The following is a 27,143-nucleotide window of genomic DNA, read 5'->3' on the forward strand; positions in this document are numbered from 1 at the left end:
ACAATTTCTGCTCAGTTGTTTTTTCCTTTGCTTAAAAAAATCAAAGTGCCAGGAATCCCACCCCACCCTGCTGCTGGGTAACAGTCAATCATTTATTATTCCTGGATCAAACACAAGCATTCATGCCTATGAAAACATTTTGCAATGAATAGGATCTTGGTCTGTACTAAAAACAAAAAATGGCTAAAAAGAGACTTCGATTTATTTTCAAATTCTATGGCTAAATTCTTATAATTCCTAACTGGCAAAAACATTGGCAAGCCACTACATTTTACGTAGGAACAGATTTACTTCTTTGGTGTCTGCCCAGAGGTGCTATTGAGAGCTATTTGTGGCTGGCTTTTTAAGAGACCGGGTGGGCCTCAAATGAAATGAATATTGACGCTGAGGTACCAAAGCACAAGGAAAGGCTGGAGAGAGAATTGAACATTTTAATTTTTTTAAAAAATAACTAGCATAGCCCGTTTTTACTTCAAAGTTTTTATATTTGGCAAACCAAAAAGGTTACTTCTTAAAATGACCAAACTTATAGTTGAAACCTTTCTTTTTATTTTGATGTTAGACCAGGAGTTATGTATCTTATCAAAGTTCTTACCTAATCAAGTCATTCCATCAACCTCACCAAATACAATCACCATCAATCCAGACATACTCAGTGATCTTCCTTTCCTAAAGGTTTCCCTAAAACCTAATTAAGCTTCTAGAGCCACGACATCCCCCAAAGTGATCAACTCCCCTGCAAAGCGATAAAAAAAAAAACCCTTAATCCCAAGCATTCCCAGCCATCCAGTCAACCACTAGCTATGGTCCAGCAATCATCCATGAAACAAATGTCATTGTGGTAAAGACCAGTAATCTTTTAAAGTTTAGACATTCTGATTCTTTTCATTTGGGGGATGGATTCCTATATTGTGTGGTACCATAGCCATAGTTTTTAAGACTGAAGACCTAGGTCAAAGAAAAATTTTCCTCAGTCTTCTGTCATCTTGTTACTGTTGATGCATCTTGTTCTTCTTGAAAGAATGGACCAGGAGATAAGTGACTGACTTTGAAATGCAAGGAATGTGAAATTGGAGGGTGGGAGTAGAAGTAGCCATTATCCCTGAAGGAAACTATTTACATGATTTTTAACTTAACATTTACATTAGGAACATGTCATTCATGATATAAAAGGACATGGCCGCCACTACTCAATGGAAAAGCAAGTGAGCAGAGGACAGCCTGACAAGAAGGTGGGCTTGGTCAAAAGTGTGTCTCTTGGCCAGTCTGATCTTGTCTATCCTGGGGAGATGGAGTTAGCTTAGCAGCATCATTATTATTTCCAAGGTATTTTCAGAACTTTCAGTCTTTCTATTGTTGGAATAAACTAGATGGTGCTCTATGTATAGTTCAGCCCCTGGCAGTTGGGTAAAGTTGGGTGATTTTGGCACTGGAGTAAGGATGGAGGGGACTCAGGGCACCAGAAGACCTGTCTTCATATATCAGAAGGAAAGAGATTAGGTGCATCTCATGTAGAGGCACAGAGCTGAATTAGGACTAAAGGCAGAAGCTAGAGGAGGATATAGTTTAGCATAATTCAAGGAAGAGTTTCCTAGGGCTGAGTGAAACAGCTAGAATCTGGAAGTATTGAATTCTCTGTCACTGGAGGTGTCCACGCAAACGCCGGTTGACTAGGGTCAGGGTCATTGGAGAGGAACTCCATGCATCCTGTAGATAGGGTTGAACAAGAAAACCCCTAGCCTCTTCAAACAGTGATACTGTTTGTCTGCGCTAAGTGTCTGAAGTTTGCTTGAATGGCCGCTAGATGTCACGGGCGCATTTGCAACAGCAAGATCCTTGGCAATGGTGTAATGGTAGAAATCAGGAACAGGACTCACATAAGGATGTGAAATTGTATTAACAAAATATGCATCTTTATGCAATTCACTTTTCATAAATATAATAAAACTTAAATATCACTTGAAGCAAAAACTTCCAAGATCTAATCTCAAAATTGGATTCACTTTCTAAATTCTTTTCAAGTAAGTCTGCCAGTGTTCAAAGAATTAAATATATAATTTAATATAACTTGGCCTAAAACTGCTTCTATCCATCTACTACCATCTCTGAGACTCTCATTCATCTTCTGTCTATTGTTCTAGAAAGGAACAATGTCTGGCTCATTTCCACATGGTACACAGCACTGTGCAGCATTCATGGTACGACCACTACCATCTGTGGTTCTATTGAGTTTACCATAAATAAGTACTCATTTATATAGTATCTTATCTAATTTGTCTAAAATCAAATGGTTAGGTTTTAAAATATGAAGAAATAGACTGAGAAAGATTAAGCAACCTGCCCAAGGTCATAGGTAAGAAAATGCTTCCCAGTGTTTATTGTGCTGAGCTATGGAGGCTCAGAAAAGCTACAGATTTTACATCTCTTGGACATTCACGGTGTATTTTACATATTAAAGACTTTGAGAAGTTCTGGAACAAAGAAATGTGTCAAATTTTACCCCACTAACTCTTCAAATAATTTTAGCCTCTATTTATCTGTCTCCTTACTTCCTCCCTCCTTTCCTCCCTCCTTTCCTTCCTCCTTCCCTTCCTTCCTTCCTTCCTTCTTTCCTTCCTTCCTTCTTTCCTTCCTTCCTTCTTTCCTTCCTTCTTTCCTTCCTTCCTTCCTTCCTTCTTTCCTTCCTTCTTTCCTTCCTTCCTTCCTTCCTTCCCTCCCTTCTTTCCTTCCTTCTTTCCTTCCTTCCTTCTTTCCTTCCTTCCTTCCTTCCTCTTCCTTCCTTCTTTCCTTCTTTCTTTCCTTCCTTCCTTCCTTCCTTCCTTCCTTCCTTCCTTCCTTTCTCTCCTCTCCCTCCCTGTCTCTCCCTCTCTTCCAGAATCTGAGTTATTATCTAACAGAAAACTAGCTTTTCTGTTGGGAATTGTATAAGTGGTAAACATCAAATTCAAACTCTACACTCCTTGAATTTAACTTAGAAGAAGTGTTTCATAATGTGAAATGCATTGAGAAAAAATAAGCCTCAATTTTCTCATAGCTAAAAAGCAATTCAGTTCATCAGGCTAGATTATTTCCACTCAAAAGCCCTCTGTCTGGAGACCTTGTTTTTGTCTCCTCTTAGTATTTCAGGCAAACTGAGTCTAATAATGAAAATGTCCACTTCCTCCTTGTTCCTGGCTGTCCTGGGAAGTCCAGTAGGGATGAAAAAGTTGCTGTGAGAGCCCTCTCACCTGTGTGTACTGACTGTGTAGCTCAGACACAGTATGGGCTATTCGGCTTGCCCTAATGGTCCCTTTCTCCTCAGTTTTAGGATGTGTTCAGAATGTCTTTGTACATTACATTAGCGATTTATTGCCTGGCATCTGTTGAAGCTCTCAGATATCTGGCTAAAACTCAGAAGACACAATCTGAAAAGTTACACAATCCCTGAAAATGAACTAGAGGGCAAGAGATCATTTCAGTTAACATCACCTGGCTTTTGAGTGGCAGCTGCAATGATCAAAACCCTTGCTCCCTTGGAGGTAGGAACCACAGAGGACCCCTCCTCCATCACTGGGTGAAGTATTTCTGAGCCACCAGGTTCCTCACAGCAGCCTTCACATCCTTGTTCCTGAGGCTGTAGATGACGGGGTTGAGCATGGGGGTGACCACCCCATAGAAGAGAGGGATGAGCTTATCTGAAAGGTCCTCTTTGTCTGCCCCCAGGGGATCCTTAGACTTGGGCTTCCTGTACATGAAAAATAAGGTCCCATAGAAGATGACCACCACAGTGAGGTGGGCAGAGCAGGTAGAAAAGGCCTTTTTCCTCCCCTCAGCTGAAGGGATCCTCAGGATGGTAGCGATGATGAAGACATAAGAGACAGAGATGAACAGAACTGGGACCCCCAGGAAGATCACATTTGTCACTCCCATGCTGATCACATTGATGGAGATGTCAACACAGGCCAACTTCAGGACAGCCAGGATCTCACAGGCAAGGTGGTTGATGACGTTGTTCCCGCAGAAAGGCAGCTGAATCGTCAGGGATGTGTGTACCACGGAAGCAGCCCCACCAATTGTCCAGGAGCTGACAGCCATGGATACATAGACAGACCTGCTCATGACCACAGGGTACCTCAGGGGGTTACAGATGGCCACATAGCGATCAAATGCCATCATGCTCAGGAGCACACACTCTGTCCCTGCCATGGCAAAGGAGAGGAACATCTGCATGGCACAGCCTGAGAAGGAAATGGTTTTCCTGGGAGTGAGGAAGCCGTCCAGGACTAGAGGGATGGAAGAGGTTGTGTAGCAGATGTCCAGGAAGGAGAGGTTCCCCAGGAAGAAGTACATGGGCGTGTGCAGGCGGGAGTCAAGGATGGTCACCAGGATGAGGACCCCATTGCCCAGCAGGATCACCAGATACATAGACAGGATGAGCACAAAGAATGTTTTCTCCAGCCTTGGGTGGGCTGAGAGTCCCAGGAGAATGAACCCCACCACGGGGGAGGACCAGTTGGCTTTTTCCATGTGATATCCCTTCTGTCATCAGCAAAGTACAAAAGCAGCACATCAGGCTCTCTTGAGAAGAGTCTCAGGCATCTAGTATGCCATCAAGTCTGTGCTACATAAGAGGAGAGCATGTGTGTGTAAGAGAAAAATGGCTGTAAGAGACAGTAAGTGGGAGTGTCCTTAGCTTTTAGATGAGAGAGGGTCGGGGGTGGAACACAACAGAGCTTAGAGTAGACTAGCACCAAGGAAAAGGAAAAGCCTCAAATATTCCAGCCGACTGTGTGCGAGGGGTTTTTCTGATGCTTCATCCTCTCATGGCCCGAAAAAGCAACTGAGGCCCAGAGAGGGGTGTGACCTGTCTGAGTCTTCTGAGCAAGGTGCTGATAGAGGCAGGACTGGAGCCCAGTAGAGCTAATCCCCAGTCAAGGAGGACTTTTCCTCTGTTTTATGATCAACAGCTGGAAAATGCTGTAAATTATTTCTTTCTATAGAAATTTCACCTAATCTGGGCTCTCTTAGGTTCTCAGAGAGGAGAATCCCCAAGCTGATCCAATTCTTAGAATGGGCAAAGTTTTAAGCTTCTGTAAACTTTATTAACGTTTGGAAGCAACTTGTATAAAAGTGTTAACCCACATCCAGACAGAATGAAGCTTAGGTAAAGGCTCAGCCATGACGAGGATTGCTTCCTCAGCCTGCCCAGCCTCAGCAACACAGACTTGACTGTCATCTGAACTGGGATCTGCCTATTTTCACACACACTAATAGAAATTGGGGGGAGGTTCCTTAGGGGGCAGAACTTTATGAAGCCAACACAAGGATTGACTGGAGTGATGGAACCCACACTATGGAATGGCAACTTGCAGCTCACTGGCCAGTTAACACAATTCTTAATAACCATGCTGACTACAGTCATCAGACAGCAGGTTATGTGGCATTGACTTCTAATCCCAGCTCATTAGAATCCTGGTGACATTCTTAGCCAGGGGTGACTACGGAATGTTTTTTCTTTGTCCTTTTATGTTTATACTTTATTCTTGGGTAATATTCTGGCTCTCTGCCTCCATTCTTGTGTTTTACACAAGCAGCTAGCTATAGGAAGACCCGTCTGCCTTTGTAGAGAGGATTTCCAGGCTCTCAGCTGCAACTGCCCAGACTCTATATTCGGAATCCTCATTCATAATATTTCTATAGCTCTTTCTTAATTGCAATGGTGTGTGTGTGTGTGTGTGTGTGTGTGTGTGTGTGTGTGTGTAAGCATGTGTGTGTGTGTGTGTGTGTGTGTGTGTGTGTGTGTGTAAGCTGCTTCACCATGGAATTCTGCCCCAGCTTATCTCCCACTCCTCCCAGTGGCTCTCCCAGCCTTTCCAGAAAATGAAAAGTAAACATTGCAGTTGATGCCACAAGCAGGATTCCATAGTGACAGGGATATGCTGTGATTTCAGAGGCCAAGGGCAGTGGCTTCTGTTAGAGAAGCCATCCTGTCTACGCCCACGAGCTGGGGCTGTGCACACAGAAGCGTCTGCCCGTGAACGATGTGCTGTGGCCATGAGTGCTGCACGGGATTTGCCCCGTGTGAGAGCTGCAGCCATGGAATTCCTAGTGCCCAGCATGGAGCAGTGCTGAATGAAAGCTGGTTCAATTGGAGTGAACAGAATGACTAGGAAGATCTTGTGCACTGAGCCCAGAGCTCTGGGACCTGCCTCTGCCCGTGACATGGGTGTTCTGGGTGGCTGGAGCAAGGCCCTAAGCCTGTTTCCCATGTGCATCATGAAAAGGCTGAACAGGTGCTCTCCAGAGTGTCCCAACTCTGTCATGGATTGCTCAGCACCGTCCTCACCAGGCCGGGCTCAGACTTTGGTGAAGGTGACTGCCTGCTCCTTTGCGTGTGTGGTATGGTGTGTGTGTGTGTGTGTGTGTGTGTGTGTGTGTGTGTGCTCATGAGCACACATGGTGGGGAGATCTGAATGGTTGGTCTCCCATCAAGATATGGCCAGCTGGAAATAGGGCTGTATCAGGCTTTGGAGGAGAGTTGGGATGGAAGAAAACCAGGAGCTCTGACACCTACAGCCCCAGCGGGCAGATGTCCACCTGGGAGAGCGAGGAAGGGAAGGGAACACAAGGTAGTTAGGAGCCCATAAACCATCATACTGCCTCTATACACTGTTCTATGGCCTCTCTGGAGAGCAGTTTGCCCAGGAAAAGGAAAAACCTGGAAAGCCCACATAACTCAGCAGTTCCACCCCTGGGAGAAAGTTCTAATGATTCAATGAGTGCAGGGCCGGTATCTCTCATAAAGGCATTTATCACAGCCATATTTGTGAATGAACATAGGAAAAAAAATAACTGTCTACCAATAAATACCTAATGATACCGCTTCATATAATGGAATGTTAGACATTAAAGTTACATTTATAATTTTTACACTATTACATCATTACATTACAACAATAAATTCAAAGGGAGAATACAAAATTGTACACACTGTTATGATCTCAATTAGGTGAATAATATATGTTGATAAAAGTGACTCAAAAGAAATTATAGAAGAATCACTAGGGGAGGGCATTCCTCTTTTACCTCTTCAGTATTATCCAGTTTTCTAATATTATGGGCACAAATTGTATTTGGGGAAAAAATTCTCAGTACAGTAATACCCCCGCCCCCCCGTCTTACTTACCGACATTTTGCATTCAGAAGTTTCACTTCCTGCCCCACCACCACCTCCAGGTGTGGTCTGGAAGCAGAAGATGGTCTTTCTGAGTATGGTCAGGTCGGTAGTAGCCTCACAACACCTAGGTCACTCACCTCACTTCATCTCATCGTGTGGGCATTTTATCATCTTGCATCATCAGAAGAAGAATGGGGGGGGGGCGGTTGTGCAGCATAATAAGATATTTTGAGAGAAAGACCACATTCACATAACTTTTATTATAATATTTTGTTACAATTGTTCTATTTTATTACTGGTTATTGTTAATTTCTCACTGTGCCAGATTTATAAATTAAACTTCATCATAAGCATGTGCGTATAGGAAGAAACAGTATACACAGGGTTCAGTACTATCTGCGGTTTCAGGGATCTACTGGGGGTCTTGGGATGTATCCCCTGTGTAAAAGAGGAAACTACTGTATCTATAGGAAGAAAGTGAGAAAAATGGAAAGAACTAGCCACGGAATGGGAATCAGACAGGGTTGGGTCCCAGCTTGCCTGTCTTGCTCACCCTCTGACCCTGAGGAAGGTTCAGTCTTCCGGGGAATCTCAGCAGGATGGGGATGGGAACATGGCTGCCTCTTTCCCTGGGCTCTGGGCTCCTCCCGGGGAGGACTGAGCAGCAGTGTCAAGGCAGGGGCTTGGTCACTGGTGAGCTCTGTAGAGCACGAGGGACTGCCTGGGCTTAGCCTCAGCTGCTCCTCCCCGCTCCAGCATCTGCTGCTCATAGTCAGTTGCAGCTGGAAGTTTCTTAGAGCAGAGGCAGGGTGGGGAGGAAAGTCCATCTTTGGAAAATGCTCGGCAAAAGTCATGGCCACCACTTCTGTCCCCACCACAGCCCAGTGCTCCCTACCTGCATCCTGCTTGCAGCCACTTGTCTGAGTCTCCTGATCCCAGACACAGTTCTCAACTCCACACTGTGCCCTGGGCCAGACCCTGGATGCCAGAGAAAGACCCCAGACACTCCCCTGCTGGATTTCCTTGACCTCTGAGACCCTCTTTCTTCTTCTCTCCGCTAAATCCCTACGGCAATGTTAGCCCCTGCTGGTGTTTCTCTCCCGTCCTTCCTCCTAGCTGTGCAGGCTGACCGCGTGTCTCAGCTAAGGACTCTTTGTGGAGAACACATGTCATCCTGGTCTGAGACACAGAAATCCCAATGGTACATCTTCCCCAGCAGTGAAAGGAGTCCTCGGGCAGCAGCTGTGAACTCTACAGGGACTCTGTTAGTCCCAGAAGCAATTTAAAGTTTGGAATGTCAAATGTGCACGGGGTACAGGCCCTAAGCATACCTGGGGCCTCCAGGGACCACACACCCTGTCCCAATTAGAGGTAACGACTGGGACACGGTCAAGGGGAGATGGACAAGAGCATGCAGCAGATGCTGGCTTCCTCCAGAGCTTTCCCTGGGGTCTCAGAGAAGCCAGTGCTCGATTCAGGGACGGCGTACTTTGTCCCTATGTCGAAGTCCTAGATATCCAGAATGGGGAAGCAGGATAAATGTCTAACAGCAGTAGCAGGATTGGCTGCGTTCGTTGAGCGGCTCCCTTGTGCCAGTCACTGTGACGAACGCTTCACAAACACTGGTTTTAAGACGTTCTCTACTTCCTCTCCAGCAGGTGTCTTTTCTTGTCTTTTTGATCCTAGGCATTCTGACAGGTGTGAGGTGGTATCTCATGGTGGGTTTAATTTGCATTGCCCTGATGATGAGTGATGTTGAGCATTGTTTCATGTGTCCGTTAGCCATCTGTAGGCCATCTTTGGAGAAATGTCTATTCAGGTCCTCTGCCCACTTTTAATCCAATTATTTGTGGGGTTTATTTGATGTTGAATTATATTTTTTGCAAATGTTTTCTCCCATACAGTCGGTTGCCTTTATGTTTAGCTTATGGTTTCCTTTGCTGTGCAAAAGCTTTTTAGTTTGCTGTAGTTCCAAGAGTTTATTTTTGCTTTTGTTTCCCTTGTCTGAGTAAACATATCCAGAACAATGTTGCTAAAGCCAATATTCAAGAAGTTTTCTTTAGGAGGTTTATGGTTTCAGGTCTTTAATCCATTTTTATTTTATTTTTGTGTATGCTAAAAGAAAGTGGTCCAGTGTCATTTTTTTTTGTATGTAACTCTCCACTTTTCTCAACGCCATTTTATTTTATTTTATTTTATTTTTAATTTTTTTAAAATTTACATCCAAATTAGTTAGCATATAGTGAAACAATGATTTCAGGAGTAGATTCCTTACCATTTATTTTTTTTATGTCTATTTATTTATTTTGAGAAAGTGAGCATGTGCGAGTAGGCAAGGACAGAGAGACAGGGAGAGAGCCAATCCCAAGCTAGCTCCTCTCTGTCAGTGGAGAGCCCGTCAGGGGGTTCTATCTCACCAGCCGTGAGATCATGACCTGAACCGAGTCGGACGCTTAACCAACTGAGAGACCCAGGAGTCCTGACTTTCTTTATTCTTTTTAAATAAGTCTGTCAGTGTGCAAAGAATTTAGTATAACTTGGCCTAAAACTGCTTCTATCCATCTACTACCATCTCTGAGACTCTCATTCATCTTCTGTCTATTGTTCTAGAAAGAAACAATGTCTGGCTCATTTCCACATGGTACACAGCACTGTGCAGCATTCATGGTACGACCACTACCATCTGTAGTTCTACTGTGTTTACCATAAATAAGTACTCATTTATATAGTATCTTATCTAATTTGTCTAAAATCAAATGGTTAGGTTTTAAAATATGAAGAAATAGACTGAGAAAGATTAAGCAACCTGCCCAAGGTCATGGGTAAGAAAATGCTTCCCAGTGTTTATTGTGCTGAGCTATGGAGGCTCAGAAAAGCTACAGATTTTACATCTCTTGGACATTCACGGTGTATTTTAACATATTAAAGACTTTGAGAAGTTCTGGAACAAAGAAATTTGTCAAATTTTACCCCACTAAACTCTTCAAATAATTTTAACCTCTATTTATCTGTCTCCTTCCTCCCTTCCTCCCTTCTTTCCTTCCTTCCTTCCTTCCTCCCTTCTTTCCTTCCTTCCTTCCTTCCTTCCTTCCCTCCCTTCTTTCCTTCCTTCCTTCCTTCCTTCCTTCCTTCCTTCCTTCTTTCCTTCCTTCCTTCCTTCCTTCCTTCCTTCCTTCCTTCTTTCCTTCCTTCCTTCCTTCCTTCCTTCCTTCCTTCCTTCCTTTCTCTCCTCTCCCTCCCTGTCTCTCTCTCTCTTCCAGAATCTGAGTTATTATCTAACAGAAAAGTAGCTTTTCTGTTGGGAATTGTATAAGTGGTAAACATCAAATTCAAACTCTACACTCCTTGAATTTAACTTAGAAGAAGTGTTTCATAATGTGAAATGCATTGAGAAAAAATAAGCCTCAATTTTCTCATAGCTAAAAAGCAATTCAGTTCATCAGGCTAGATTATTTCCACTCAAAAGCCCTCTGTCTGGAGACCTTGTTTTTGTCTCCTCTTAGTATTTCAGGCAAACTGAGTCTAATAATGAAAATGTCCACTTCCTCCTTGTTCCTGGCTGTCCTGGGAAGTCCAGTAGGGATGAAAAAGTTGCTGTGAGAGCCCTCTCACCTGTGTGTACTGACTGTGTAGCTCAGACACAGTATGGGCTATTCGGCTTGCCCTAATGGTCCCTTTCTCCTCAGTTTTAGGATGTGTTCAGAATGTCTTTGTACATTACATTAGCGATTTATTGCCTGGCATCTGTTGAAGCTCTCAGATATCTGGCTAAAACTCAGAAGACACAATCTGAAAAGTTACACAATCCCTGAAAATGAACTAGAGGGCAAGAGATCATTTCAGTTAACATCACCTGGCTTTTGAGTGGCAGCTGCAATGATCAAAACCCTTGCTCCCTTGGAGGTAGGAACCACAGAGGACCCCTCCTCCATCACTGGGTGAAGTATTTCTGAGCCACCAGGTTCCTCACAGCAGCCTTCACATCCTTGTTCCTGAGGCTGTAGATGACGGGGTTGAGCATGGGGGTGACCACCCCATAGAAGAGAGGGATGAGCTTATCTGAAAGGTCCTCTTTGTCTGCCCCCAGGGGATCCTTAGACTTGGGCTTCCTGTACATGAAAAATAAGGTCCCATAGAAGATGACCACCACAGTGAGGTGGGCAGAGCAGGTAGAAAAGGCCTTTTTCCTCCCCTCAGCTGAAGGGATCCTCAGGATGGTAGCGATGATGAAGACATAAGAGACAGAGATGAACAGAACTGGGACCCCCAGGAAGATCACATTTGTCACTCCCATGCTGATCACATTGATGGAGATGTCAACACAGGCCAACTTCAGGACAGCCAGGATCTCACAGGCAAGGTGGTTGATGACGTTGTTCCCGCAGAAAGGCAGCTGAATCGTCAGGGATGTGTGTACCACGGAAGCAGCCCCACCAATTGTCCAGGAGCTGACAGCCATGGATACATAGACAGACCTGCTCATGACCACAGGGTACCTCAGGGGGTTACAGATGGCCACATAGCGATCAAATGCCATCATGCCCAGGAGCACACACTCTGTGGCTCCCATGGCAAAGGAGAGGAACATCTGCATGGCACAGCCTGAGAAGGAAATGGTTTTCCTGGGAGTGAGGAAGCCGTCCAGGACTAGAGGGATGGAAGAGGTTGTGTAGCAGATGTCCAGGAAGGAGAGGTTCCCCAGGAAGAAGTACATGGGCGTGTGCAGGCGGGAGTCAAGGATGGTCACCAGGATGAGGACCCCATTGCCCAGCAGGATCACCAGATACATAGACAGGATGAGCACAAAGAATGTTTTCTCCAGCCTTGGGTGGGCTGAGAGTCCCAGGAGAATGAACCCCACCACGGGGGAGGACCAGTTGGCTTTTTCCATGTGATATCCCTTCTGTCATCAGCAAAGTACAAAAGCAGCACATCAGGCTCTCTTGAGAAGAGTCTCAGGCATCTAGTATGCCATCAAGTCTGTGCTACATAAGAGGAGAGCATGTGTGTGTAAGAGAAAAATGGCTGTAAGAGACAGTAAGTGGGAGTGTCCTTAGCTTTTAGATGAGAGAGGGTCGGGGGTGGAACACAACAGAGCTTAGAGTAGACTAGCACCAAGGAAAAGGAAAAGCCTCAAATATTCCAGCCGACTGTGTGCGAGGGGTTTTTCTGATGCTTCATCCTCTCATGGCCCGAAAAAGCAACTGAGGCCCAGAGAGGGGTGTGACCTGTCTGAGTCTTCTGAGCAAGGTGCTGATAGAGGCAGGACTGGAGCCCAGTAGAGCTAATCCCCAGTCAAGGAGGACTTTTCCTCTGTTTTATGATCAACAGCTGGAAAATGCTGTAAATTATTTCTTTCTATAGAAATTTCACCTAATCTGGGCTCTCTTAGGTTCTCAGAGAGGAGAATCCCCAAGCTGATCCAATTCTTAGAATGGGCAAAGTTTTAAGCTTCTGTAAACTTTATTAACGTTTGGAAGCAACTTGTATAAAAGTGTTAACCCACATCCAGACAGAATGAAGCTTAGGTAAAGGCTCAGCCATGACGAGGATTGCTTCCTCAGCCTGCCCAGCCTCAGCAACACAGACTTGACTGTCATCTGAACTGGGATCTGCCTATTTTCACACACACTAATAGAAATTGGGGGGAGGTTCCTTAGGGGGCAGAACTTTATGAAGCCAACACAAGGATTGACTGGAGTGATGGAACCCACACTATGGAATGGCAACTTGCAGCTCACTGGCCAGTTAACACAATTCTTAATAACCATGCTGACTACAGTCATCAGACAGCAGGTTATGTGGCATTGACTTCTAATCCCAGCTCATTAGAATCCTGGTGACATTCTTAGCCAGGGGTGACTACGGAATGTTTTTTCTTTGTCCTTTTATGTTTATACTTTATTCTTGGGTAATATTCTGGCTCTCTGCCTCCATTCTTGTGTTTTACACAAGCAGCTAGCTATAGGAAGACCCGTCTGCCTTTGTAGAGAGGATTTCCAGGCTCTCAGCTGCAACTGCCCAGACTCTATATTCAGAATCCTCATTCATAATATTTCTATAGCTCTTTCTTAATTGCAATGGTGTGTGTGTGTGTGTGTGTGTGTGTGTGTGTGTGTGTAAGCATGTGTGTGTGTGTGTGTGTGTGTGTGTGTGTAAGCTGCTTCACCATGGAATTCTGCCCCAGCTTATCTCCCACTCCTCCCAGTGGCTCTCCCAGCCTTTCCAGAAAATGAAAAGTAAACATTGCAGTTGATGCCACAAGCAGGATTCCATAGTGACAGGGATATGCTGTGATTTCAGAGGCCAAGGGCAGTGGCTTCTGTTAGAGAAGCCATCCTGTCTACGCCCACGAGCTGGGGCTGTGCACACAGAAGCGTCTGCCCGTGAACGATGTGCTGTGGCCATGAGTGCTGCACGGGATTTGCCCCGTGTGAGAGCTGCAGCCATGGAATTCCTAGTGCCCAGCATGGAGCAGTGCTGAATGAAAGCTGGTTCAATTGGAGTGAACAGAATGACTAGGAAGATCTTGTGCACTGAGCCCAGAGCTCTGGGACCTGCCTCTGCCCGTGACATGGGTGTTCTGGGTGGCTGGAGCAAGGCCCTAAGCCTGTTTCCCATGTGCATCATGAAAAGGCTGAACAGGTGCTCTCCAGAGTGTCCCAACTCTGTCATGGATTGCTCAGCACCGTCCTCACCAGGCCGGGCTCAGACTTTGGTGAAGGTGACTGCCTGCTCCTTTGCGTGTGTGGTATGGTGTGTGTGTGTGTGTGTGTGTGTGTGTGTGTGTGTGTGCTCATGAGCACACATGGTGGGGAGATCTGAATGGTTGGTCTCCCATCAAGATATGGCCAGCTGGAAATAGGGCTGTATCAGGCTTTGGAGGAGAGTTGGGATGGAAGAAAACCAGGAGCTCTGACACCTACAGCCCCAGCGGGCAGATGTCCACCTGGGAGAGCGAGGAAGGGAAGGGAACACAAGGTAGTTAGGAGCCCATAAACCATCATACTGCCTCTATACACTGTTCTATGGCCTCTCTGGAGAGCAGTTTGCCCAGGAAAAGGAAAAACCTGGAAAGCCCACATAACTCAGCAGTTCCACCCCTGGGAGAAAGTTCTAATGATTCAATGAGTGCAGGGCCGGTATCTCTCATAAAGGCATTTATCACAGCCATATTTGTGAATGAACATAGGAAAAAAAATAACTGTCTACCAATAAATACCTAATGATACCGCTTCATATAATGGAATGTTAGACATTAAAGTTACATTTATAATTTTTACACTATTACATCATTACATTACAACAATAAATTCAAAGGGAGAATACAAAATTGTACACACTGTTATGATCTCAATTAGGTGAATAATATATGTTGATAAAAGTGACTCAAAAGAAATTATAGAAGAATCACTAGGGGAGGGCATTCCTCTTTTACCTCTTCAGTATTATCCAGTTTTCTAATATTATGGGCACAAATTGTATTTGGGGAAAAAATTCTCAGTACAGTAATACCCCCGCCCCCCCGTCTTACTTACCGACATTTTGCATTCAGAAGTTTCACTTCCTGCCCCACCACCACCTCCAGGTGTGGTCTGGAAGCAGAAGATGGTCTTTCTGAGTATGGTCAGGTCGGTAGTAGCCTCACAACACCTAGGTCACTCACCTCACTTCATCTCATCGTGTGGGCATTTTATCATCTTGCATCATCAGAAGAAGAATGGGGGGGGGGGCGGTTGTGCAGCATAATAAGATATTTTGAGAGAAAGACCACATTCACATAACTTTTATTATAATATTTTGTTACAATTGTTCTATTTTATTACTGGTTATTGTTAATTTCTCACTGTGCCAGATTTATAAATTAAACTTCATCATAAGCATGTGCGTATAGGAAGAAACAGTATACACAGGGTTCAGTACTATCTGCGGTTTCAGGGATCTACTGGGGGTCTTGGGATGTATCCCCTGTGTAAAAGAGGAAACTACTGTATCTATAGGAAGAAAGTGAGAAAAATGGAAAGAACTAGCCACGGAATGGGAATCAGACAGGGTTGGGTCCCAGCTTGCCTGTCTTGCTCACCCTCTGACCCTGAGGAAGGTTCAGTCTTCCGGGGAATCTCAGCAGGATGGGGATGGGAACATGGCTGCCTCTTTCCCTGGGCTCTGGGCTCCTCCCGGGGAGGACTGAGCAGCAGTGTCAAGGCAGGGGCTTGGTCACTGGTGAGCTCTGTAGAGCACGAGGGACTGCCTGGGCTTAGCCTCAGCTGCTCCTCCCCGCTCCAGCATCTGCTGCTCATAGTCAGTTGCAGCTGGAAGTTTCTTAGAGCAGAGGCAGGGTGGGGAGGAAAGTCCATCTTTGGAAAATGCTCGGCAAAAGTCATGGCCACCACTTCTGTCCCCACCACAGCCCAGTGCTCCCTACCTGCATCCTGCTTGCAGCCACTTGTCTGAGTCTCCTGATCCCAGACACAGTTCTCAACTCCACACTGTGCCCTGGGCCAGACCCTGGATGCCAGAGAAAGACCCCAGACACTCCCCTGCTGGATTTCCTTGACCTCTGAGACCCTCTTTCTTCTTCTCTCCGCTAAATCCCTACGGCAATGTTAGCCCCTGCTGGTGTTTCTCTCCCGTCCTTCCTCCTAGCTGTGCAGGCTGACCGCGTGTCTCAGCTAAGGACTCTTTGTGGAGAACACATGTCATCCTGGTCTGAGACACAGAAATCCCAATGGTACATCTTCCCCAGCAGTGAAAGGAGTCCTCGGGCAGCAGCTGTGAACTCTACAGGGACTCTGTTAGTCCCAGAAGCAATTTAAAGTTTGGAATGTCAAATGTGCACGGGGTACAGGCCCTAAGCATACCTGGGGCCTCCAGGGACCACACACCCTGTCCCAATTAGAGGTAACGACTGGGACACGGTCAAGGGGAGATGGACAAGAGCATGCAGCAGATGCTGGCTTCCTCCAGAGCTTTCCCTGGGGTCTCAGAGAAGCCAGTGCTCGATTCAGGGACGGCGTACTTTGTCCCTATGTCGAAGTCCTAGATATCCAGAATGGGGAAGCAGGATAAATGTCTAACAGCAGTAGCAGGATTGGCTGCGTTCGTTGAGCGGCTCCCTTGTGCCAGTCACTGTGACGAACGCTTCACAAACACTGGTTTTAAGACGTTCTCTACTTCCTCTCCAGCAGGTGTCTTTTCTTGTCTTTTTGATCCTAGGCATTCTGACAGGTGTGAGGTGGTATCTCATGGTGGGTTTAATTTGCATTGCCCTGATGATGAGTGATGTTGAGCATTGTTTCATGTGTCCGTTAGCCATCTGTAGGCCATCTTTGGAGAAATGTCTATTCAGGTCCTCTGCCCACTTTTAATCCAATTATTTGTGGGAGTTTTTTTGATGTTGAGTTATATGTGTTCTTTATATATTTTGGATATTAACCGAATATATTATCAAATATGTTGTTTGCAAATACTTTCTCCCATAACTTAAAAATTTTTAATTTAAAAAGTTAAACAGTTTAGCAAAGACCACATCTCTTGTAAAATCCAGAGCTGGTATTTCAGTCTCAATACATCTGATTCTCTTTATCATCATTGGATATCCTCCTCCTCCTCTTCCTCATGATTATCACCACATTAGTAGGCATTACTTGTACCTGAAACAAAATGTAAAAGGTATAGAAGAATGTATAATAAAAATTAAGTCTCTTTCTCGTCACCTAGTTATGTTCCTTTGAGACAACCAATATTAGCAATTTCTTGTATGCCTTTTTTTCCCAGAAATATTCTATGGATATTGATCAGTGAGAAAAGCAAGATATGAAGACAGTGACAAATTTTGCACAAATATACACTGTTTTAATATCATGATTTTCTCAGTTAATATATATTGGAGCTATATATCTGGAAAATATATCATTTTTATACATGTTTTATATTTCTTCCTTCCTTCCTTCCTTCCTTCCTTCCTTCCTTTCTTTCTTTCTTTCTTTCTCTTTCTCATGTTTATTTATTTTTGAGAGAGAGAGATAACATGAGTGGAGGAGGGACACAGAGAGAGGGAAACAGAGAATCTGTCAGTGCAAAGCAGGGTTCAAACCCACAAACTGTGAGATCATGACCTAGCCAAAGTCAGACACTCAATCAACTGAGCCACCCAGGCATCCCTGCCTCATTCTTTTAAATGGCTGTATGTATTCCAGTGTTAAGAATGTGTCATCATTTAATTAACCAATCTAATATTGATAGACTTTTAGATCTTCCAGTTTTTCCCCATCTTATGCTATTACAGTCAATGTTACAACAAATATCTTTGCATATTCATAATTTAGCACATGTGGTAAAAACATACTTGTTTATGTACATTTGTAATATTGACAAGTTTACAAATTCCTACCATCAGCTTATGAGAATGTCTGTTTTCCACCCTCTGATAACATATTACTTTGCTCTCTCAAGAACTTCTTTTGGTCTTTGCCAATTTAAAGATGAGAAGTGGGGGCGCCTGGGTGGCTCGGTCAGTTAAGCGGCTGACTTCGGCTCAGGTCATGATCTCACGGTCCGTGAGTTCGAGCCCCATGTCGGGCTCTGTGCTGACAGCTCAGAGCCTGGAGCCTGTTTCGGATTCTGTGTCTCCCTCTCTCTCTGACCCTCCCCCGTTCATGCTCTGTCTCTCTCTGTCTCAAAAATAAATAAACGTTAAAAAAAAAATTAAAGATGAGAAGTGATATCACATTGTACTATTTAATACTTTAGATATTTAAAACAATTTAAAATGTGAAATATAGCACACACATGTAAATGCATATGAAAGTATATAAAACACATATTTTTAATTGAAAGAATAAAAGAAAGCAATGATCTCCTAATTTAAGGAGTAGAACACTGCCAGTACCTTGGAAGCTCCCTGGGTATTCTTTCCCTGTCCATCCTCTCCCTCTCCTCCCAGAGACAGCCACATTCCAATTTTAGTTATAATCATTTCCTTGTTTTTCATGAGTTTTATCATCTGTGTATACATCCTTAAACAGTATAGTTTAGGCTTTCCTCTTTCTAAACTCCGTATCAATTCAATTGCTTGTAGTTATTCTTTTTAACTTGCTTCTTCTGTCAATATCATGTTTGTGAGGCTCATTCATATTTACAAGTGTAGCTAAATTCATTAATTTGTATTGCTAAATTCCATTATATGAATGCAGCACAGTTTATTTATACATTCTACTTCAAAGGATAATTGGGTTGCCTCCTAGTTGAATGCTGCTATAAATATTTTATATACTTCTCCTTGGTACACATACGTCCAATTGTCCTGCCTACATCTGTGACCCAGCCTTTCTCTAGTGATCTGTAATAGCCTCTCGGTTATACATCAAATGTCCAAACATGAAAGGGTTCATTTCTGGGATCTCTATTCTTTTCCAAATGGCTTACCTGTCTGTTCCTGTGTTGATGCCACACTGCCCTAATTAATATTGCTTTTTAGTATACTTTGATATCTTGTAGGGTGAGTCCCTTTATCCCCACCCAATACTTCTTCAAATGTGTGATGGCTGTTTTTAGTTCGTTGTTCTTCTATATAAATTATGGACCCAACTTCTTGAATTCTACAGTAATTGTTTTAGGAATGTATAAATTGGTTTTATATTTATTCTATAGATCAATTTGAGGGGAACTAATATCTCCATAATATTGAATTTTCCAACCCATTAAATGGAAATATTTCTCTGTTTTAATATTGTTCAAAACATGTTATAATTTATACTTTTATGCATGAAGGTCTTGGAGATCTTTTGTCAGATTTAACCCTGTATGAGGATATTTATATTTTAACATAAATATATTAATTTTTTATATTTAAATATATAAATACATATATATTTTTTAAATTTTTTAAAATGCTTATTTATTTTTGAGAGAGAGACAGAACATGAGTGGGGGAGGGGCAGAAAGAGAGGGAGACACAGAATCCGAAACAGTCTCCAGGCTCCAACCTGTCAGCACAGATCCCAAAACAGGGCTCGGACCCATGAACCATGAGGTCATGACCTGAGCTGAAGTTGGATGCTTAACTGACTGAGCCACCTAGGCACCCCAATACATATATTTATATTTCTTTATGTCTTTAAAAATATTTCATAATCTGTTGGTAGAATATAGAAATACAATATTTGTTTTTGTATATTGATTTAGTGTTGAGGAACCTTGCTAAACTCTTTTAAATATTTATAAAATTCTTTTTTTTTTTTTAACGTTTATTTATTTTTGAGACAGAGAGAGACAGAGCGTGAACAGGGGAGGGGCAGAGAGAGGGAGACACAGAATCTGAAACAGACTCCAGGCTCTGAGCTGTCAGCACAGAGCCTGACGCGGGGCTCGAACTCACAGACCGTGAGATCATGACCTGAGCCGAAGTCAGACGCTTAACCGACTGAGCCACCCAGGCGCCCCTTCTTTTTTTCTTTTATATATATATATATATATATATATATATATATATATATATATATACACATACATATATATATATACACATACATATATATATATATATATAATTCTTTTAATGGTTTTATTTATTTGCTAGAGAGAGACAGAGCCTGAGTGAGGGAGGGGCAGAGAGAGAGGGAGACACAGAATCTGAAGCAGGCTCCAGGCTCTGAGCTGTCAGCAGAGATCCCAGTGTGGGGCTCAAACTCGTAAACTGCGAGATCATGACCTGAGCTGAAGCCAGATGCTTAACTGACTGAGCCACCCAGGCGCCCCAACTCTTTTAAATATTTATAATATATCTTCAAGTTATTTTAGATTTTCTATATAGTAGGCAATAATAACACCAGTGAACAATGAAAGTTTTTTTCTTCCTTCAAAATTGTTAGACTTGTCTCTTGCCCTACTGCACTGGCTGGGACCTCCAATTCAATGCTGAAAGGTTTTGTTTGTTTGTTTGTTTGTTTGTTTGTTTGTTTTGTTTTTCACCATGAATGGGCATTGGTTTTTCAAATGCTTTTCCTGTTTCACTCATGTCAGGTTTTTTTTTTTTTTTTTTAATTTAGCTTGTTAATACGATAGATTGCATGGACTGATCTTTGCTTATCGAACCAGCCTGTCCTTCCCTGGTGGAGGAGATCCCCCTTGCTGCTAGAGAGGATGAATTTCAGCTCCCCACTAGGGCTCTGCTGATTGATTCCTTCCTGGCTGGCAGGGGCAAGGGTATATAGTTACTACTCCCATGTCCTCCACTGACACCATAAGAAGGGTGGCCTCATTACCATAGGCACAAGTCCTGACTCTCCTTTAGACCCTCTCTGATACCACCCAAGTGGGAAGGAAAAGGGGCACCTCATTATGCAGGGTTGGGGATGAAAGTCTAGGCTTCCCACATACTCTCCACTGATACTGCAAAGTGGAGATTTTTTTACAACTTAACGGAGATAAAAGTCCCATGTCTCTGGGGCGCCTGGGTGGCTCAGTTGGTTAAGCGTCCGACTTCGGCTCGGTCATGATCTTGCAGTTTGTGAGTTTGAGCCCCATGTCGGGCCTGTGCCGACAGCTCAGAGCTTGGAGCCTGCTTTGGATTCGGTGTCTGCCTCTCTCTCTGCTCTTCCTGTGCTCGTGCTCTCTCTCTGTCTCTCAAAAATAAATGTTAAAAAAAAAAAAGTCCCATGTCCTTGCTCAGCCTCCTCTGATGCCACATTCAATTTAGGATTTTGCATCTATGTTCATGGATAGTATAGGCCTGAAAGGAGTTTATTCCTTTTCTTTTATTTGAAAAAGAGCCTGGGATTTGACCAAGACTGGTTTGCAGTTTCTTGTATCTCAACCGAGAATGACCTACCATGTTATATAAATGTAGAATTGCAGGTGGAGAATGCAGTGGTCAGCAAGAGAGGGAGACCATATAAAGATGCTTTTCTCTGGGCTTTGTAATTGTTAAGACTTCCTAGGCTGCTAGATAGAAAACTTATTCCATCTGGCTTAATCCCTAAAAGAAGTTTAATGTTCATACAACTGAGAAGTTCAAGGGTGGATTCAGTCTCAGGCATAGCTGGAATTAGGGACTCTACATGTCATTAGGACCCTGGGTCTCTCCATCTGTTTCTTATCTCTACTTGTTTTTTCCTGGCTTCACTTTAAACGCTGGTGGACAGATTTCCTCATGTGATAGGGAAGAGAGTTGTCAAGAGCCTAATTCACATTCTTCTGTTTGAGTCTCCAGGTGAGAACTGAGCCCTGGCCAACACCTACACTGCAGCCTTGTGGAGGACTTGGTTGAACTCCTGACTTACAAAACTGCAAGATTATAAATGTGTGTTGTTTTAAGCCACTAAGTTAGTGATGATCCTCCATGCAGCATAGAAAGCTAATACAAGACCCTTTCTCTGCATGCTCCAATTAGAAATTTCCTGAGGAATGGCTCCGGTTAGTTTGACTTAGGTTACATGACTTCCATTAGACCCGACTGCTGTGCCAAGAGCTGGTGTACTATGATTGGCAGCCTCATTAGAATCACATAAGAGTGAGAGTGAGCAGTTCCCCCCAACACCCAAAATAATAGGTGCACAGTACAGGATATAGCTGACCTCTGTGATGGCATTCTTAGGGGGTTCAGGTGTGTCTTATGAGTGCTTATAGTGGACATTGCAAATTTGCAACCTTTAGCCAAATCTGGGTATGGATCAAATTTTGTTTGACCCTCATAATACTTATCTTGATACCATTAAAGAATTTTGAGGGACACTCAGTTCAACTCTGCAAACACCAGAGGTAAGCATGGAACCTGCAGCTGGGACAGCATCTCTGCAACCCCTCCCCCACTCCTACATTCCTTCCTGGCATTCTGTTGGAAGAAGCAGTCAGGTCCTGCTTCCACACCTGGTCCTTTCCTGCAGTCCAGCATCTGAAATGCTCTGATTTAAGCTATTTGGGTGATTACATTCTTGACCTGTTATCTGTGATTATCTGTGTTGCTTGATTTGATCATGTTTGTAATAACTTTCATTGGCTGCTGTAATCTCTTGAAGATTTAAGACATCATCCTAACCTGAGATAAATGGTCACTGGTTGTAATGAGGTGGAAATTAATCATCACATAAGCAGAGCTCTGAAAACCTCCATTTGTCAGTGGTCTGTTCTAGACTCCTTGGTTATCTCCAAAAGCAGGGCTGAGTTGAGGCTGGTTTTCTTTGCTTCTGTAACCTTTAGGTCAGTGAGCCTTCACCTTTGCCTCCAAGCCCTGAGCTTGAACCTTCTTTCCCAACTAACAGCATGTGCTTGCTCTAGGGATGGGAAAGTGAATGGAGCATGGCTCATCCCAACCTGTTGGCAAGGGGGGAGAAAGGCTTTGAATGAGAGCACTTGGAGGATAGTTAAATGTCCTAAAGCTTACATTCAGGGCACTTCCTTCCTCCAAAATGAAACTGTTTCTTTATTTCTTCTGTTCGTGTGTGATTATAAATACATGATATTCATATAGTTCTTTCATACTTCTTTATATATTTTCCCAAGGTATTTAAAAATTTTTGTGACTGCTGTGAATTATGTACGACCACTCTAGTGTACTTTCTTACTACTTCTAGTAGCTTTGACATTTGATTAAGATTTTTGTAGCTGAACGATGTCTGTGAATAGTTTTCTTTTTTTTTTCTTCTTTTCATTATTTTTGTCCTTTATTTTTCTGGTCTCATCTAATTAGCTAGACTCTGCAGAATGATGTAGACATTGAAAGCGGGTGTTCTAATCCAAGTTGTAGACATGGTACAGGCTGATGTTCTGATATTTTCTTTCATGTCAGGGGTGGTTTCCTCTATTCAAGTCTCTACTTTTAAAAAGTCAGAAATAAATATTAAATGTTATCAAATGACTTCTCAACATTTGTCAATGAGATCACTTTTTCTGCTTGAATCTATTAATAAAACGGTTGCAATAGATCTAACATTCCTAATGTTAGAAACCCTGAAACTCCTTTAAAAACTGGGTAATGTGTATCATTTGTTTAATATACAATGATTTTAATCTACTCAGATTCAATAAATGACTTTTTTTCATTTGATCAACTTTTTTTGTTCATTCACAATCCTCTAATTCTTTCAAAAGTCTTCATCCTAATGCTTTTCTACTGGTCTTTCTTAAAATTTCAACAAGCATATTAAGACTTGTTGTATTTCAGTATCAATGCAGTGAATTATACTTAAAAGATTCCCCTTCCTGATACATCCTTCATAAGATGAAACCTTAAATGGGTTGTACCTTTACTTCTCTTTCTTAATTTCTCAGCTTAATAAAGTCATCTAGAATTGTAACTGGAGTTATACCATTGCTTTGTTATCAGTGTTTCCCTCTATGTGTTTTCTAATAATTCATATATTTGTCTTGGCAAATTTGGTATCAAGAGTTCATTAGACTTTATTATTCTTAAGCATTTGATCATTAGCGTCTTACATACCATATCTGTCACATTCGTTCAATTATTTATTTTAAACCATTTGTTGAGAGAACTTTATAAATAAAACTTCTTTTTCAGAAAGAGATTATAGGGGTACGTGCTTTCTGTGTGTGCACGTGCCAAAAATGTCTTTTCAAGTCTTACATTTGTGCAATGGTCAGGGTGCATAGAATTCAGGACCCACAGCCCATTTCTGTGAGAACTCAGAAAACCTTGTTCCACTGGCATCTACATTTAGGGTGACGGAAAAGCAGGCCAATGGCAGCCAGATTCCTATCCCTTGTTAGAAAATATGCTTTTCTCCTGTGGAAAAGTCTATAGAATTATTTTAACATAGATGAGAATCAAAAATTATCCTTGTATCGACTGTATATAGGTGTGTCTTTTGCTACAATTCTTACCTGGTGATTCATGAAACTTTTATGAATGAAACTTTTATCTGTTCAGCAGAATGTTTTTTCTCCTCCTTAATTACTATTTACTTTTTATCTGCTCTGTTTTCTCCTCAAGAATTACATAATGGATCCCCTTGGTCTATCTTTTATGTCTCTCATCTTTTCTCGAATAACTGAACCCTCCCTTTTTTTTCCCTCTGAAGACTAGGAGAGAAATTTAAGTTATTTTTTTTTTTTTTTTTTTTTTTTTTTTATTTATTTTTGGGACAGAGAGAGACAGAGCATGAGCGGGGGAGGGGCAGAGAGAGAGGGAGACACAGAATCGGAAACAGGCTCCAGGCTCCGAGCCATCAGCCCAGAGCCTGACGCGGGGCTCGAACTCACGGACCGCGAGATCGTGACCTGGCTGAAGTCGGACGCTTAACCGACTGCGCCACCCAGGCGCCCCAAGTTATTTTTAATGTAAAAATTCATTTTAAGCATTGTTTTATCTACTTTTAAATACTTTCTACTGAATTTTATTTGATAGATAATGTGGATTTTTCCCCCTAGGGTCATGTTTTTATCTCCCAGTCACCTTTTCTTTTAGCTTCTCTTTGGCAAACTGCTTTTGTTTTATTGACTCCGTAGCCTCCCGAGTTCCACTGAGACTTTTCTTCACTGCGCTTAACTATCTTTTTGCAATAACTCTTTGTCAGCAAAGGCTGTTTGTTTTATGGTTAGTTTATTTCCTCCTTATTGGATTAAAAGTTCATGTGAGCTAACAGAAGTTTTCTATTCCACTCATTCTTTTAGCTGGACTTGTAGATTGATGACTATTGGGAACTGGCTTAGAATTCCTCACCAATCATGTGGATGACTCTTAGATGTCTCCTGGTGAACATCACCTTCTTCTCCATCTGGCTGCCATGTAGTGTCATGCCACGATGGTCACTTGGCTGCATGGTTGGTCAAGCTAGGTCAGGAAATTAATAGAATTCATTTGATTCTCCTAAATACATCTCTGTTTCCAAATCACTCTGATGACCTATGGGAGGCCACTGCTATCCAGGGACAGAAGCCAGGGGTGAATAACTTCTTCAAAAAGGGGAAAGAAAAAAGGCCAGAGCCTTTGACCCTGGTATCAGTTTTGCCACAACCTACTCACCCTCTTCTTTGCTCCAAAAGTGTGAATGATTTTCTGGTAGGGACTATGATTAAGGATAAGAGGTTAATTATGGAGACGTAGGAAGAGAACAATTCAGGAAACAATTTGAGGAATTAATATGAAAATAAGGAGAAAGAAACAATGAGGATAAAGATAAAAATATTACTTTTGTTTAATATAGAGTAAGATGTGTTGAAAGGTAACATGAATCAAGGACCCATCCAAATATGTTCAAAGAAAGAGGCCAAGGAGCAAATGAATTACAGATCTATTGATTAGAGCTTTTTTTTTTTTAATGTTTGTTTATTTATTTTGAGAGAGAGAGCCCATAAGCTGGGGAGGGGCAGAGAGAGAGGGAGAGAGAATCCCAAGCAGGCTCCACACTGTCAGCAAAGAGCCTGACACAGGGCTCAAACCCACAGACTGTGAGATCATGACTTGAATTGAAATGAAATCAATCGACGAAGCCACCCAGGTACCCCTAGACTAGAGCTTTTTGTCAGTTAAAAATAAAACTGGAAAAGTTACTTTCCTGGACATCAATAAGTTCAGTAATGCATCACAGAGATAGATAACTATAAGGCTTGACCAATGGCATATACTTTTGTAGAATTGCTTATAGAATGGGGTAGAAAAGTCCTATTAAATGCTTCCTATTCATATAAAGCCTTCTGTGTCATTAGTTTTGTCTATGTACCCTTGATGAAATTGGCCCTTTTTCTTATCCCCTGAGACACTTAGGTGAGAGAAATTATATAACAGAGATCTATCATGACCCTTCCACCATCACTGGATGAAGTGTTTCTGAAATACCAGGTTCCTCACAGCGGCCTTCACGTCCTTGTTCCTCAGGCTGTAGATGATGGGGTTGAGCATGGGGGTCACCACCCCATAGAAGAGGGAGATGAGCTTATCTGAAAGGTCCTGCTTGTCTGCCCCCAGGGGGTCCTTGGATTTGGGCTTCCCATACATGAAAAGGATAGTCCCATAGAAGATGACCACGACTGTGAGGTGGGCAGAGCAGGTGGAGAAGGCCTTTTTCCTCCCCTCAGCTGAGGGGATCCTCAGGATAGTGGTGAGGATGAAGATGTAGGAGATAAAGATGAACAGAACTGGGACCCCCAGGAAGATCACATTGGCTACTGCCATACTGATCACATTGATGGAGATATCAGCACAGGCCAACTTCAGGACAGCCAAGATCTCACAGGTGAAGTGGTTAATGACGTTGTCACCACAGAAGGGCAATCGCATTGCTAAGGATGTTTGCACCATGGCGGTCGTGCTTCCAGCTGCCCAGGAGCTGGCAGCCATGGGCACGTAGACAGCCTTGCTCATGACCACAGGGTACCTAAGGGGGTTACAAATGGCCACATAGCGATCAAATGCCATCATGCCCAGAAGCACACACTCTGTGGCTCCCATGGCGAAGGAAAGAAACATTTGCACAGCACAGGCTGAGAAGGGTACAGTTTTCCTGGGGGTCAGGAAGCTGTCGAGAATGAGGGGGACTGAGGAGGTTGTATAGCAGATGTCCAGGAAGGAGAGGTTCCCCAGGAAGAAGTACATGGGCGTGTGCAGGCGGGAGACAGACACAGTGACCAGGATGAGGACCCCATTACCCAGCAGGATCACCAGGTACATCAGTAAAATGAGCACAAAGAACGTTTTCTCCAGCTTTGGGTGGGCTGAGAGGCCCAGGAGAATGAACCCCATCACAGGAGAAGTCCAATTGGATCTCTCCATGGTGTATCTCCCCTCAGAAAGCCAACTTCATGATTCTCTGATGCCTAAAGTGGCCAGAAAGCCAGTGAGGAAACTTGCCTTGCTGAGCAGCTGGAGAACAGCCTTGGCAATCTGGGGGTCTCTTTACATTGTTCTAATAAAATGCAGAGAAATTAGTCAAAATCTACTTTGTGATATTTGGCTACCCATGGAGGTGTTTGACATTTCACAAAATTGGATTTAATTTTCTGAATCACATTTAAGATTAACATCACATGTTTA

The 27,143-nt window shown here is 43.1% G+C and overlaps 3 protein-coding genes across 4 annotated transcripts; all 3 read right to left on the reverse strand.

Annotated features, from left to right (window-relative positions):
- Nucleotides 1-3,546: 3,546 nt before the first annotated feature.
- On the reverse strand, nt 3,547-4,506 carry LOC145712416 (olfactory receptor 2S2). Its single transcript, XM_081791060.1, has one exon. It carries the CDS (start codon nt 4,504-4,506, stop codon nt 3,547-3,549), a length of 960 nt encoding a protein of 319 aa, XP_081647186.1.
- A 6,581-nt stretch (nt 4,507-11,087) lies between these two features.
- On the reverse strand, nt 11,088-16,636 carry LOC132663824 (olfactory receptor 2S2). 2 transcript variants are annotated; one of them, XM_060610403.3, is made up of 2 exons: nt 16,627-16,636; nt 11,088-12,037 (listed from the first exon to the last, which is right to left on the reverse strand). In XM_060610403.3, the coding sequence occupies exons 1-2, from the start codon at nt 16,634-16,636 to the stop codon at nt 11,088-11,090; spliced, it is 960 nt and encodes a 319-aa protein (XP_060466386.2). The 2 variants fall into 2 exon arrangements, with proteins under 2 accessions (XP_060466386.2, XP_060466385.2); XM_060610402.3 differs by lacking the exon at nt 16,627-16,636 and having other exon boundaries at nt 11,088-12,047.
- Nucleotides 16,637-25,922: 9,286 nt separating this feature from the next.
- LOC132663823 (olfactory receptor 13C7-like) lies at nt 25,923-26,882 on the reverse strand. Its single transcript, XM_060610401.3, has one exon. The coding sequence runs from the start codon at nt 26,880-26,882 to the stop codon at nt 25,923-25,925; it is 960 nt and encodes a 319-aa protein (XP_060466384.3).
- Between the last annotated feature and the right edge of the window lie 261 nt (nt 26,883-27,143).

This window comes from Panthera onca, chromosome D4, assembly GCF_046562875.1.
Source record: "Panthera onca isolate mPanOnc1 chromosome D4, mPanOnc1 haplotype 2, whole genome shotgun sequence".
NCBI classification, from domain to species: Eukaryota; Metazoa; Chordata; class Mammalia; order Carnivora; family Felidae; genus Panthera; species Panthera onca.